The sequence below is a fragment of the Lutjanus erythropterus genome, chromosome 17 (genome assembly GCF_056507025.1).
Source record: "Lutjanus erythropterus isolate fLutEry1 chromosome 17, fLutEry1.hap2, whole genome shotgun sequence".
Lineage (NCBI taxonomy): Eukaryota > Metazoa > Chordata > Actinopteri > Lutjaniformes > Lutjanidae > Lutjanus > Lutjanus erythropterus.
Window position 1 is genome coordinate 4,660,432 of NC_139333.1, and position 14,439 is coordinate 4,674,870.

At 39.0% G+C, this 14,439-nt stretch overlaps 1 protein-coding gene across 1 annotated transcript in view; it reads right to left on the reverse strand.

Annotated features, from left to right (window-relative positions):
* Positions 1 to 14,439, reverse strand: part of dnah9 (dynein, axonemal, heavy chain 9) — a 203,527-nt gene that overhangs the window by 144,332 nt on the left and 44,756 nt on the right. The window contains exons 31-34 of the mRNA XM_084741680.1: positions 12,621 to 12,860; positions 12,232 to 12,392; positions 1,318 to 1,474; positions 177 to 281 (exon numbers count right to left, since the gene is read on the reverse strand). Of these exons, the coding sequence (XP_084597806.1) occupies positions 177 to 281; positions 1,318 to 1,474; positions 12,232 to 12,392; positions 12,621 to 12,860 (663 nt within the window). The remainder of the gene's footprint in view (positions 1 to 176; positions 282 to 1,317; positions 1,475 to 12,231; positions 12,393 to 12,620; positions 12,861 to 14,439) is intronic.

Consider the following 14,439-nt stretch of genomic DNA (forward strand, 5'->3'; position numbering starts at 1 on the left):
TTATTTTCACCGTGAGTTGATTTGGATAAAACCCCGTCTAAAATCAGATGAGAACTCACACACTTTAGCCTCGCCGACCGAGGTGAAAATACACCAAAAGCTGGCCGCACAGTGAAGTCTCGACCTGAGTGGGATTTTGGGAGCGCCTGAGGTGGAGGACCCAGACTTGTTCTTACCTGCACAGCCACCACAGACAGCACCTCCACTGAGATCCTGTTAAACTCGTCGAAGCAGCCCCACGCCCCCGTCTGAGCCAGGCCTTTGTAGATGTTCCCGCAGGACTGGTGGACAGAGAAAGAGGCGGATATTCAGATGGACACAGCAGGACAGGAAGTCTGTCAGGCTGGCTCACGGGTGGAGACCCAGCCTGACTGACTGATAAGGCGTGCGGAGAGGCGGACACAGAAGCATTGCCAATTAGACAGAAGATATATGGAACCAAACATTCATTGCAGTGCAGTTAGCGCAGAGCGGCGCCGCAGCAGGCTGAGAGTAGGCGAATAATAACAGGATGATACATAAACAAGGCCTCACACTAATAAAACAAGGCGTTGATGGCAAAAAGAGAGAGGCTAAAATGTCTACCACCCACATTTTAGTTTTCCCAACACCGACTAGAGAGCAGGTGAACAGCCCTTCGGAGAGCAGCTGGACCAGGATGAAGCAGGCAGCTGACTTTTCTCTCCAATTACAGGGCCGAGGAAACCTTCTCTGACGCAAACCGGAGCTGACTGGAGGATTGATTCAACTTGCGTGTGTGTGTGTGTGTGTGTGTGTATATGACTGAATATGAGTAACAGTGCGGGGCTCTGAAGCCAGCTTCTAGTGCCTGTGTTCCTCCTGGACTATATTAGCACTTCTCTCTGACACCTTGCTGCGGTGTGTATAGCCGCGGGTGCTGTACGCCGCTATACTGTAATGATGCCCCTGTGAAGCCGGATCACAAGATTATGTTTATGTCTCCCTTGAGCACTCAATATGCAGAAAAGTGTGTGTGAGAGTATACAAGTGCGCATAATAAAGCGAGGTGGAGGCTGGGTGCAGAGAGGGCATTTTGACAAGCTTTAGTGAAGAAATAACAATCAGAGTTTAACTAATCAGTTCTACTTTCGAGGGTGAAGCAGGCAAACGGGAGATGAAAAGAAAGAAGATGAAAAGAGAAGGGCGTAAAGGTGGGCTGACGACTTTAATGACAAATGCATACCATAACGCTGACAAAGGCAAAGATGAAAAGAAACATGCATAATATGGGCTGCTGTGAATTTACATTAGGCTCAAATGTATATATGTGTGTAGGCATGTGCGCTTAATGCTCACCTTGTAGTCCATCTGCTCAGAGCAGTTAAATACGTAGACCATGATGCCCAGGGCCCTGCCCAAGTCTTTGGTAGTCTCGGTCTTCCCCGTGCCTGCGGGCCCTGCCGGCGCTCCGCTCATGGTCAGGTGGAGGGACTGGGTCAGAGTGATGTAGCATCTAAATATAGTCAAGACACAAATATGCTTCACAGATCAGGACTGGAGTCTGACAGATAACAACAAAAACATGTTTTTGACTGACTCGACTGATGTTCTTCCACTTATAAAGATCAAGATGAGACTTTTTTCTTCCATTCATTCAGACAAGCACATCTTTTAGTGATATTATAGGTATCTATGGCAACATGTTATCTCAGGGGTTAACACTGTCTCTTCACAGAAAGAAGGTGGTAAGAGCAGTTCCTGACACTGATTCTGTGCAGTTTGCACTTTTCTATAGTCTAAACTGTCAATTGGAACAATAATAACTTTTTTCCTACAAACAAAAAATATATAAAATGAGAATCAAATAAAAAATGTGTGTTGAGAGCAGCATTAAAGAAGTCTTAATATAAAATGGAATAATGAAAGACTTTCAATTGAATTTAATTTCGTGGTTCCATTTACACAGTTTATCAATTTTCCACAGTACTTCAGTGCAGCATCTCCACTGGCTGCAACTTCATTTAGACAGAAAGTGGATTTGATGTTTTTGTTGTTTACATGCAACTCTCCCAAACCTTTTCCAAAGTCAGATTTAGGCATTTTCAAGGTGCATTTTGAAGCTTTTCCAGCACCTCACATCTGTGGTGAATGACATTTTATATATGGCGTATGCTACTGTGAAGGGTAAGCAGCTACACAATACATTCAACATATACAGTAAATATAAACTGGGCTTTAGAAGTGTTGGTAGGTGCAGCACTAGGTCAGGTTTCCCCTCAGTCTTTATGCTACGTTAGGCTTATTACCTCTTGATTTCATGCTTGAAACTTGTCAAGTTTGTCAAGTGCCATTACTTCAATACTTTTTCAATACCACATGTCTGAAAAAATACCGTATCTATTAAGCCTGAAGTGTGGCTGGCAGCAAGGCAAAACCACAATGTTCAGCCACTTTTTCTGAACCACCACTGTGTGCGGGTATATAATTTACAAAAAGAAAATAATAAATCCTAATTTATGTGCCCAGGACTGACTCTCTAGCTCTACAAATTATACAGAGGCATGAAAGCGATAGTAATTTTATCATCTTATCTTAGAGAAAAAGTGAAAAACAATATAATAGTGGTTCAATATTTTAAACTGTATTTTCAAGGACAGAATAAGAATAAGAACATTATTATTACAGCCACATTTTAATGTCTATTTATTAAATTTTTCCTGTTTGAATTTATTAATACATCATTTAGATGCAAGTTTAATAAATCGGTTTTAAATAAATTGCCTCTTAAACACTTATAAAGAGACAAATCATTAGTCTGGAGGCATGCTCCACACACCACCCAAAAGTCATAAATCTGAGATATAAAGTTATAACTGTGAGATACAAAGTAAAAATCATGGGGTAAAAAGTCATAATTATGAGATAAGATTTCAAAAGTGTGAGATAAAAATAATAACATAAATAGTCATAATTGTAAGATTAAAGGTCAAAACTATGAGATAACAAATCTAAATAATGAGACTGAAAGTCATAATTATGAAATAAAAAGTCATAATTATGAGATTAAAAAGTCAAAATTCTAAATTACAAGTCAGAATTATGACATAAAAACAGTGGCAGCTGCAGCAATCGTAGGCATTTTATCCAGGAAATGCAAATTTTGTAGGTCTGAGATAAAAAGTCGAAATTCAGAGATATTTTTATCTCCTATTTTTTGACTTTTTATCTCATAATTCTAACTTCCCATAGGGACACCTTTTTCTTTCCCTGGCAGACACAGGTTTCCATAAATACTAGCTGGGATTGGCTTCTGTGGCATCTACCAAGCTCTGTGTCAAGCTGCCCCTTTAAATGATCCAGATTGACTCTTAATAAATGAATCCCAGAGTAAGATTTAATTCCTACGGCAGCGTTACAAAAACTGCACACGGCCGTAAACAGCACAAATGACAAATCCTGAGTTGACACAGTCTTATAACCAGCCCTGACAATGTCTCGGTGTCGGCTCAGCCGTCATCGTACATAACCTCATTATATGATAATATAATCTGCTCCTGTGCTTTGATTATCACGCGGGCTGATTAGTGACACCAGTGATTGCTTCTCCCGCTGAACCTGTCAGGACTAACAAACAGTCTGCCCATCTTGTATCAATAAAAACCAGCAGCATCATGGACGTAAACTGATGGAGACAATCAGGACTTTATTGATCAGGGCAATAAACACAATGGTTTTCCTTGAATATCAATACAGCAATGATTTTAATGAGCTGCTGGTTAATAGATGATGTATGGAAGGGGAAAATATTGGAAAGCATAACGAGAGACAGAAGCTCAGAGAAGACAAATGATCCCATCTGTATACAGTGTATCATCCGTATACCAGTGCCAACAGGCTTTATGGCTCTCCCCTGAAATATGGCCAAAAATCTCACAATCAGTCGTCTAGGAGGCTGGATAAGGATGTCCTGCGCAGAATAACTAAAGGCAGATAGAAGACAAGAGTGTGAAGCCGAACCGGGCGGCTGTGACAAGGTGACTTGTTTTATTACAGTGTTTTTAAAAGCAACAGCTATATATCAGTCTGTCTGTCTGACTCATTCTCCCTCCATTCCTCTCTCTGTTTGGCCTCTATGTGTGTGTGTGTGTGTGTGTGTGTGTATGTGAGCTGGGTAAAATATTCCTGACATTTTGCATAATGGTGCAGCTCTGGAGATCCTGCAGTAAGTATTGAGCGAATGCTAACATTGTGCCGATAACAGTCCTGCTGTTATAGATTAGCGAGTGTGATTCCTTTAGCCTAATTATACTGCTGCAGAAGGTGAACACAACACACTGACTATAGTCAGCTTGTGGTAAACAAGCACATACAGACCTGCATTTATTATAAATAGTTTCACGCAGCTGCACATGCATGCTGTCATTAACATCTGCTTATATGATTAATTTTTTTTATCTTAAAGACCCCCTGCAATGAGAAGCAAGTTTTTAACCTTGTTAAACATGTCCATATGGTGTCTTTTAAATGCTAGAAGACATGAGTGAAATACGCAGTCAACACTGCAGTGGACCAATAACAGGGTTTTCCCTGCCTGTCTAACTCAAAGGTGGGCCACCTTTATACTATTGGCTGCCACTCCTGTTGAAAATTGCAAAAAAAATGTAAAGTTTTTTTTTTTTTTTTTTTTTTTTTTTTTTTTTTTTAATGCCAATACCTTCATGCTGACTAGAGCTGCAACAATAAATTGAATAATCATTTGTTAAATTAATGGACAGCTATTTTGACAATCGATTAATTTATTATTATGTCATTTTCTTAAGAAAAGTATGTCAAAATGATCTGATTCTAGCTCTTTAAATGTGAATATTTTCAGGTTTCTGAGAATGTCATCTTCACTATTTTCTGTCATTTTATTGACCAAACATCTAATCAATTAATCAAGAAAATGGTCGACTGATTAATTGATGTGTGATTGATTTATTTTACACACACTTTTGAATAGAAAATGACATGACAATTACATAGCTTGTGTCCCAGTGATTCCAAATCGATACCAAATATTATTAGGCCTATTAAATTACTACCGTATAATATTTTCATCAAACTGTTGGTAGCGGGTCACTGATCACATTGGACAGTTCATTTCCTGCATCATTCTTCTCTTTTATCAAAGAAGAAGAGCAAGGCCAGTGAAATGTGCACAGAATGTTTGCATAATCTGCAACCAAGTGTTTTTATGTTGATTCCTGTGTTAAAATAAATGTCGTTCATCACAATCTTTTTTTTTTTTTTTTTTTTAACTTTTTGTTTCATCTTGGGATAAAACTTTACTCCCTACGGACACCATCCGTCAAATTATTTTTCAATCTGTCAAATGATTTTGTCACTTAAGTGCACACCTGCCACCTTTGTTTTACAAACATCCAGGAAAACCCTGAATGACAGTCTCAGATACCACGATTCAGACAGCCAAGGTTTCATACATTGCATACATGCATACCCAAGGGACCAATCCCTGAAAACCTGGAGGGCGGGGCTTTGCTCTGCATTTTGAAAGTTAATTTTCACTGTTTTCAATACGATTGCAGAGGTGTGTTCTGTTTCCAGTTGCAAAAGGAGAAATGCTGAACTGAAATGAGTGCAGTTTATTTTTTTGTTTATTGTTGTTCGTTTATCTGGCGACACAGCGAGTATCTTATTGATTGACTGGACTTTATCCCACAGCTCTGAAAACACACACTGGAGCTAAAGTTCAGTGACTCCTTAAATCTCCTTTCTTGACTTTTTTGAGTTTATCTTGTTTATTTATTAACTTACAGAAAAGGCTTGAGCTGCAGGTGAGCAGCAGAGCGGTGGAGATAGTCACTGACTACTCTCAAAAAGTAGATGCAGGAAATATATGATTTTTTTTTTTTACCCAATAACAATGATCAATTCTTGTCAAAAAGGTCTCAAATACAACCAGTAAAGGGTCGACTAATGTAGGCTGGACCAGCCTGGGGATAGATGAAACAGCAGAGTCTGACTCTGACTGACTCTGAGAGGCTTTTTATAAATGAGCCGCTTTCTGATTGGACTAAATCCCAGCAAGCTTATGTGAGCAGGGGATACTGTACAATTGCAGCAACAACACAACAACAGCTTTCTTGTAAGGATAGCTATAGTCTAAATTCTGTTAAAACCACAGATGAATGGCTAGTTTGCAATGAAGCACAGTGTCGACCAGTGTTTTTGACAGTCGACAGGTTGACTAGTCTGTGAAACCCCCAGCAGGGATGAAAAAGCATATTCATAGATCTGAGCATACTAAATGAGACAAAAATGTCCAGTTACACCTAAACCATTTTAACGCATGAAAGGATATTCATGGAAAAAACTTCTGAATACTGTATGTAAATTTAATTAACAGAAATTAGTTTTTAGGGATTTAATCAATACCAGTGGACCTGAAAGAACTGAAGTTTGAAAATATTTGAGCACTGGAGTTAATTTATAACCTTGCGGTTCAGAATGTGTCACAAAATGTTTCAACTCGAGATCCACCTTAGACTTTGATCAGCCAGTGACCCACATACATGTCTGATCTCCCGCTACGGTTTGTTATGAACTGTTTAGACCTCTCAGATCGTCCGGGACAGGTCGGCTTTCTGTCCCCACCGTCAAAACTGAACATGGAGAAGAAACAGAATCCATTTTCTGCCACATCTTTTGATCAGCCTTCCAGAAAGCTAGAGGTCGGCCCCAGCTCTCTGTTCTTTTACACAGAGGCTCAAAACGATTCTCTTCACTGCTGCTTTTTAAGTTACATTTTGGTCTATTTATTCATATCTTGTGCTGCTCCATAACTGTGCTGCAATTTGTATTCTCCTATTTTATCAGTTTTACTCCATTCTGGCTTAGTTTCATCATCTTTTCTTTTTATTCTATTTAAATCGTCCAAACGTCTTTTTATATTGCTCCGTGTTTCTTTTGTATCTTGTCTTAATGCCTTTTTATCTCTCCTGTAAAGCACTTTGAATTGCCATTGTTGAAAGCAGCTATTCAAATAGAGGTGCCGTACAAAGTGTTAAGTGGAGAATGTCAGTTTTTTTGTGGGTGAGATGACCCTTTAAAATCTACTCAAACACGCATTAAAGTGGAAATAAAAACAAGCTTTTTATTTTCAGCTAATGTGATATCCTGCTTTCACTTGACAGCATCAAGACGTATTCTTTTCTTGCCAGCTCTGTTGCAAAGAAAGTTGGGAAGCAATATCATGAAGCAAACATGCTTTTAGCTGTTTTCTCAAGTCCTGGATTAAAGGATTTGACACCCAGCCCCTTGGTCTCTGGTCCATTGTTGAAATGAAAGCCAGTGGCAAACTGTGTGAGTCGCAGCGAGCTGCAGCAGGGGCATGCACCATATGGTGAAGTCTTGCTACACGGCCGCTGATCCGCCCATCAAAGCCCATTGTTTCTGTTTGTTCAGGCTTCAAAGGGAATGCTGGTCAGTCTGGAAAACCACACAGTCAAACGCTGCAGTTTTTGCCAAAGGGCTCTAGGAGGCAGGTATTCATCTCTGTGTAGCTGAAACTTTATCGGCAATCCTGCAGAAACATGTGCATGTGAACAAACAAGCTGTTGGCAAAGTGCCTGAGCTGAGTTGTTCTAAAAGGTTCCGCCTGAGGTGGGTGTACATAATGATTCAAATGAAGATCATTAGAATGCGTCAGATGGTTATTATTAGATAAGAAGCTTCTATCTTCTACTCCTCTACTTTTCAATTACAAGGGAAAAGTGACCAATTTTCATCAACCCAAATGGATTTTTGAAAATGTTCTTATAATGGACTTTGAATGGGCTTCATGCAAACCGGCACATTTAATAAACCTGTATGGGACAACATGCTGGATATTCTTGCTCTTCACTTTTCAGGAGTAAAGGGGTGGGCAGCCTTTGGCAAATTGACTGTTCACTCAACACTTTCCCAAACTGTGATTGTCCAGTCATAACTTAGCAACCGTAACTAGGCACAGCAGGCCTGTCAAGCTCTGGATTTCTCCGCATGCTGAAGCTGTGTGCACGGGACCGTAGTGAGAGAGATACTCAGAATTTAATGAGTTTGGAGGATGGTGTCTTTTTTTAGCTTTCCCAAAACCAAAAACATAAGAGCAAAAGTTTTGGGGACTGGATTTAACAGATCGTATGTGCTCTAAGAAGCAATCATTAGCATGTCTGGCTAATTAAGTTACTGCAGTGACCTAACCGGGTGGAAGTAGCGAATTACAAGTACTCACTTTAAGTCTTTTTTTAGGGTTATGTCTACTATTATGACTACTTTTGCATGTCTGTAATGTAAGAATGTATTACACTATGTCATTTCCTTCACTATTTATATAGTTATAATTCACAATTGAGTAGACCTACAATTTGTTTCATCTGCATTTTTGTTGTCAATAAGGCCAATTAAAACCTTAACATCTGGACAGAGAAAGGACACGCTGCAGCAGTCCAGCTTTACAGAGGAGACTGACACTGAACAGAACAGTGCAGAAGTTGGGAGTAATTTAAACTGAAGATACTCCTTTGTGCTTCTGATAATGCATTTAACATCAATGGTTAAAACTAATAATCTGAATAGTTTTTGATAAGAAGCTTTTGCACTATTACTGAAGTATTTTTTTAACACCAGTGTTTTACTTGAAGCTAAGCCAGCGTTACTTCTGAGACCAAGGAGCATTCTATTAGCCAACTACATTTTCTTACATCACACCTTAAAAAAAGCCCTGATCAGAAATAACAAATGTAATGTGTACTTTCCCAGTGTGAACACCAGTCCCAGATGCTACTGCATCAGAGTTTAAGCTAATGTCGGAAGCTGTGGCTTGCTTTGTCCAACAACTCTCATCAAACTTGTTGCATACTGTTTAAAAAATATATATAATAAAGAATAAAGTCCAAATACTGCACTTAAGGTTAAGGCACCAAACATGGTAATGATTTAATGAAATAATTCGATATGATTGTAATTTTTCCATAACATTAGGACTAGCCTGCTAAGCTGCAATACAAGAATAACGCAATTTCTTAATTTCCATGTCCTCCACATGAATCAACTGGTTTGGATTCTAACTTTTTGCAAGACTCATATTGTAGTTTTTTACCACAATATCATGTATGCAGCCATTAAAGCTTATTTACCGGGCGTTCCCAATTTCAGAACGAGTCAGCTAGAAACATTAAAGGTCAAGTGTATTACTGGGTTATATTAGCCGAAATGGAACATAATATTCATACGTATGATTTCATTAGTGTATAATCACCTGAAAATAAGAATTGTTGTGTTTTCGTTACCTCAGAATGAGTTGTTTACATCCACTAAATCCCACACCCTGGTCTTTTAAAAAAAAAGTAATGTTTTCAACCAACTCCTTGCGCTACTGTCAGCGTAGGTAGCTACCTACTTAACTTATTCAGATCATCAGGGAAAAGGTGAGAAATATATTCAGATTTAGTATTAGTAATATAGTAATTCATTGAGTTGCTATGGTTGAGATGACGCTCTTGTACTGAAACTTTCATTGGAATGAAACTTTTCGAAGCATGAGAAAGTGGTGCACTCTAGTGAAAGAACCAGAGCTCTCATGCAATTCAAATGTCGAGGATTTTTATATTGAATGTAACATAACAAAGTTGTAAAAAGCTTTAATTTCTGTCTAACAAAGAATACAGTTTAATAAAGAATATTTCATCAATCAATCAGCCAAGATTTATTTTTATAGCACTGTTTATGCATATTCATAAAAGATTTTGCATAAATAAATAAATAGTTGACACTATGATACACACACAGTATAGAATAATGTTTTCTCTGAGTCTGCTCTGATATGTAAATAGTTCTTTTGAGCTTTTCTCTCACTCTTTCTCCCTGGATTTCTGGATTACAATGTTCCTATATCATGTAAATATGTAAATAGTTTGTTTGATCTTCTTCTTCTCATTGTAGATTTTTTTGTTTACTTGTTTATTTCAAATATATGATATCCCTGTAGCTAGTTTGTGATTACTTGACTTAACATTTCTCTATCTACCTGTCATATGCCTGAGGGAGGTGAAATCCGCCTCGCTGCAACTACCACAACCACAAAGCTTTATGCAAATGAACGTGTGCTGATATCATCAATATGCAAATGAGTATGTGACATCATATGGCATTGGAAAAGAGTTGGCGACGCTGGATAAAATCTGCCACTGACAGTTGTTGCCAGCTTGAAATAAGTAGCCGACTATAATTTACTTCTGTCTGAAATTAAAGACTCATTGTAAAAAGTGTAATCATGGTCCCTAATAAGTGGAATAACAGCCCAAAGAAAAAGGTAAACACTTGTCAGATGAGACTGTCCTGATCCAAACTGATCTTTTTCTCTTGTTGGAATAAATATATTCTCTCTGTGTATGTTTGCACAACGTGGAGGTGACATTATGCGACATGAACGACTGTCTGGAACGGACAGAAAGATGGCAGAGGCAAAACAAAACTGGTCTGGTGCTGATACAAAACGCAGCACACCTCTTGCACTCTCCCCCCATTTAAAGCTTTCAGGAGAAGTATGTGCTGCTGCGATTGCTGCTCAAAGGGATAATTTGGTTTATTTAATGTTTATTGTATGAGATACTTATCTACAGTCAGTGTATTAACTACAGTAGATGGTGGTCGGTAGAAGTTTGGAGAAACAAAGAGGAATACCAACACAGAACCTAAGGAATGTACTGCTGTGGACAGGATCAGCAACAAAAGGTATTTTAGCCACTTAAACTGATATTGATTTTTTTTAGGTGGACCTTTTTAAAGTGCAAGCTATATTTAGAATATTTTTACCACTTCACCTTGCCATCGGCATTAATGACAGAAAAAAACACGCTCTTCCAACCATCCAAACTCCATGGGTGAAATCAGCAATTTAGAGGAGTTGCTGGTCTAACGATGCCTCGATCTGTTAGACTGTTTGTATTATCGTGAGACTTCTGTGTTTCAAGAGTAAAGTTCAGAAGTCACACAGCAACACAAACATATTAAGAAGGCAGCAGTAGACCAGCAGCTCCTGTGTTCTGCAGGCTAAAATGACTGATTTCACCACTGGAGTTTGGATGGTTTGGAGAGAGTAATATCTGGCGAATATAATGGCGGCTTCCCATCAAAAAAGGCTGTCTGATGGAAACGTTCAGTGGTGAAAATATATTCTAAACATAATGTACATTTAAACTGGCATTTACTTTTTTAGGTGGACCTTTTTTAGTTGGCTAAATATCTTCTGCTGCTGATCCTGTCCACAGCAGTACATTGCTTAGCTTCTATGCTAGTGACCGTCTCTGCTTTTCCAAAGTGTTGTCATGCCAACCACCATCTACTGTAGGTAATATACTGACTATGGGTAATACTTCATACAACCCTACATTAGATAATCCAAATTATCCCTTAAATTACTGTAGAAAGAACAGCAGAAATGCACATTTTCAGCAGATTAGATGCTCACAGCAGGCAGAGCCAATTTGCACATGTCAACAAAGTGAAATTATAACATATAAATACTTTGGGGCATGTAAATACACATCTTATTAGATCACTTTATTTACCTTTCACATAAACAGTTAGGTTGGAATTTCTAATCAGGATGATTTTAATTGGGATGAAGAAATGTAACTGCAGGGTTCTTGATATTTGAGTGTTGATATTGGGGCTTTACAGAACTTTCAGTGTTTATATTAGGCTTCTTTATGATTGTTAGCATTGATATAGGGGTTCTCTATGATTTTTAGCATTCATATTGGGGCTCTACATGACTTTTAACGTTAACATCAGGGATTGTTGATACTGGGGTTCTCTATCATTCCTAGCATTGATATATATATATTTTTTTGTTTGTTTGTTTTTACAATTTTTAGCTCCGGTATTGGGGATCTTGATAGTTTGAAGTATTGATATTGGGATACTTTACGATTTCCAGCATTGATATTGTTGTACTTGACGACTTTTAACATTGAGATCAAGGTTCCTGATATTTTGGAGAGTTGCTGTAAGGGTTCTCTAGGATTTTCAGCATTGATACAGGGGATCTTGATCGTTTGTTTGTGTTTATTGCTGTGTGGCATGAGAGAATTAAAAGCTTGGTGTAGCAACAGTAAACTAACAGCCAATTGAAACGGCTGCACCTATCAGTCAGCTGACAATCATGATGTTTTGTTGCCTCTCAGTCTGAACAAAGACAGCAAGAATGACACCTCTGTACAGTACCTGTCTGTTAGAGGAGTGATGACTAATCGTGGCGTGTTGCCCAGGTATTCGTAGGAGTAGAGAAACTGTGCATCACAAATGTTGGCAAAACAATGCTTCTCCTTCTCATCCCAACGGTGTCGCAGCTGAGAGAGCCACACAAAGGCCTGAGAATTCTCCACCTTGAAAAAAAAGAGAGAGAGAGTTCCAAGGCTTGAGCTAAAGCCAGAAATAATCTGTGCTTTTCCACCCTCTAATTATGGTAATGACACACCTCGCCTGAATATCTTGAGTGCATTACTCACTGGTAATAGCCTCTCAAAAAATACAGCAGCAATCACGATGTCTGCATAAGAATTCATACAGTTCAGGTTCTTGGACAGATTTATCCACAGTGCCCCCCTCCTCACCTTCTGAGCGATCATTTTGGCTACGACGTCTCTGGCGTGGACGTCGATGGTACAGATGGTCATGACTTTCTGACGATCGCCGGGTGTGAGCTGCCCTACCAGCATGGAGATGAGGGTGTTGAGCTGGGACACCTGTTTCTTGTAGTACTCCTTCATGGCGTTGTCATAGCCCTCCTCCAGACGGGCGAACGCCATGCCCACATCAGACGTCCACCAGATCTGAGTGCAGGTCAGCGCCACCTGAGTCAGAGATGATGAAAGAATTCACAGGCAGATTCTGTAGAAAGATGTAGTTCATGAGATGTATGTAAGTGGGTTCTGTATTAGAGGTTACTCAGATTGTCTCTGCTTGTTTACTTGTATCCAATGGAAATAAAAGCATCTAAATATGAAACAAATGCATGAACTGAGCCAACTGATGAATATGTATACTGTATGTCCATATGTTTCATGCATAAAACTGGCAACCCATCGCCTGTACAACCCAGAGATTTCTCTTTATATCTGTCAGTGGGAAGCTTTGGATTGAGATGCAAAGTTTACATTTGTCTGTTTGTTTGGCTGTTCTGCTGACCAGTGTGGAAAGTCAGCTTCAAAGAAAACGAGGCAGGCTGAGCGGGTTTTAAGTGCCCTGGCCATTTAATGGACATGGGATTTAAAAATAATCTTGCTCTAGTTATTATTAAAAATCCTCTTCTACAGTCAAGGGTAATTTCAAGATGGGAGGGAGATGTCCAACTCACTTTTTAGAATCCTATTTTAATCTCCTCCTTTATGATTCCCTCCAAACACTGTCCTTTTACTGTCCAGCTGTCATGAACCACGAGAGAAGATCTGAGTATGTCACCTTAATGTATTACCGTGCGCTCACAGCAATAAGCTTTATGAGGACCAGTGAGGGCCCATATGCAGCTAGAGAGGAAGGCCTGCAGATGATACTGAGGGCTGAAAAAGTACTACAGTCTAGCCTCCACGTTTTTTGGGTGGAAAGAAAAAAATAATTTCTGTTTTAAATTACAATTTACAGTCTCATAAAAAGTCAAAGTCCGTCCAAGAAAAGGCAGTAGAGAACAGTGCTCTTTTATATAAAAATGTTAATACATTATTCAGGGAGAAATTTCACAGAGGCCATGATGGTCATGGCCGCTGCGCCCCCTCAGTCTGGCCTTATGATAAAAATGATATACCCTGCCTGCACTGCCACATCTGATTTTTGCCATTTTTATCTTACTGGGCAACATCACATTGTTTGAAACAATCCAAAAGTTTCCAATCAAGTTGCAGGACAGAAGCATGAAGAAATAATGCTACATTACTGAGCTCCACCTGGAAAAAAAGACACCAAAGATTATTTCCTTTTGTACAAAAACTATGTCGTGATCAGATATAATTGCACATAATAACATCCAACTTCATTCAACGTTTGACATTGTATAAAGAACAGCTATTTAAGACTGTTGTTAAAATAGCATTACATTTGGTGAAAAGTGCATTCAGACTTGATTAGGACTCCAAACTCAAAGTTTATAACTTTGGACTTATCAGTCTAGTCTTGGGATTTGATTCGAGACTTGCCTGTTTTGACTTGGGATTTGACTTGGGACTCACCTGTGTTGACTCGGAACTGGACATTAGACCTTCCTGTCTTGACTCGGGACCTGACTTTAAACCTTCCTGTCTTGACTTGGTGATTGAGTTGGGACTTGTCAATCTTGACCTGGGCTTTGACTCGGGACTTTCCTCTCTTGACTTGCGACTGAATTCTTATTAGTCAGCATCACATTGTGCATATAACCAGTGGTGGGTTTGATTTTGAACC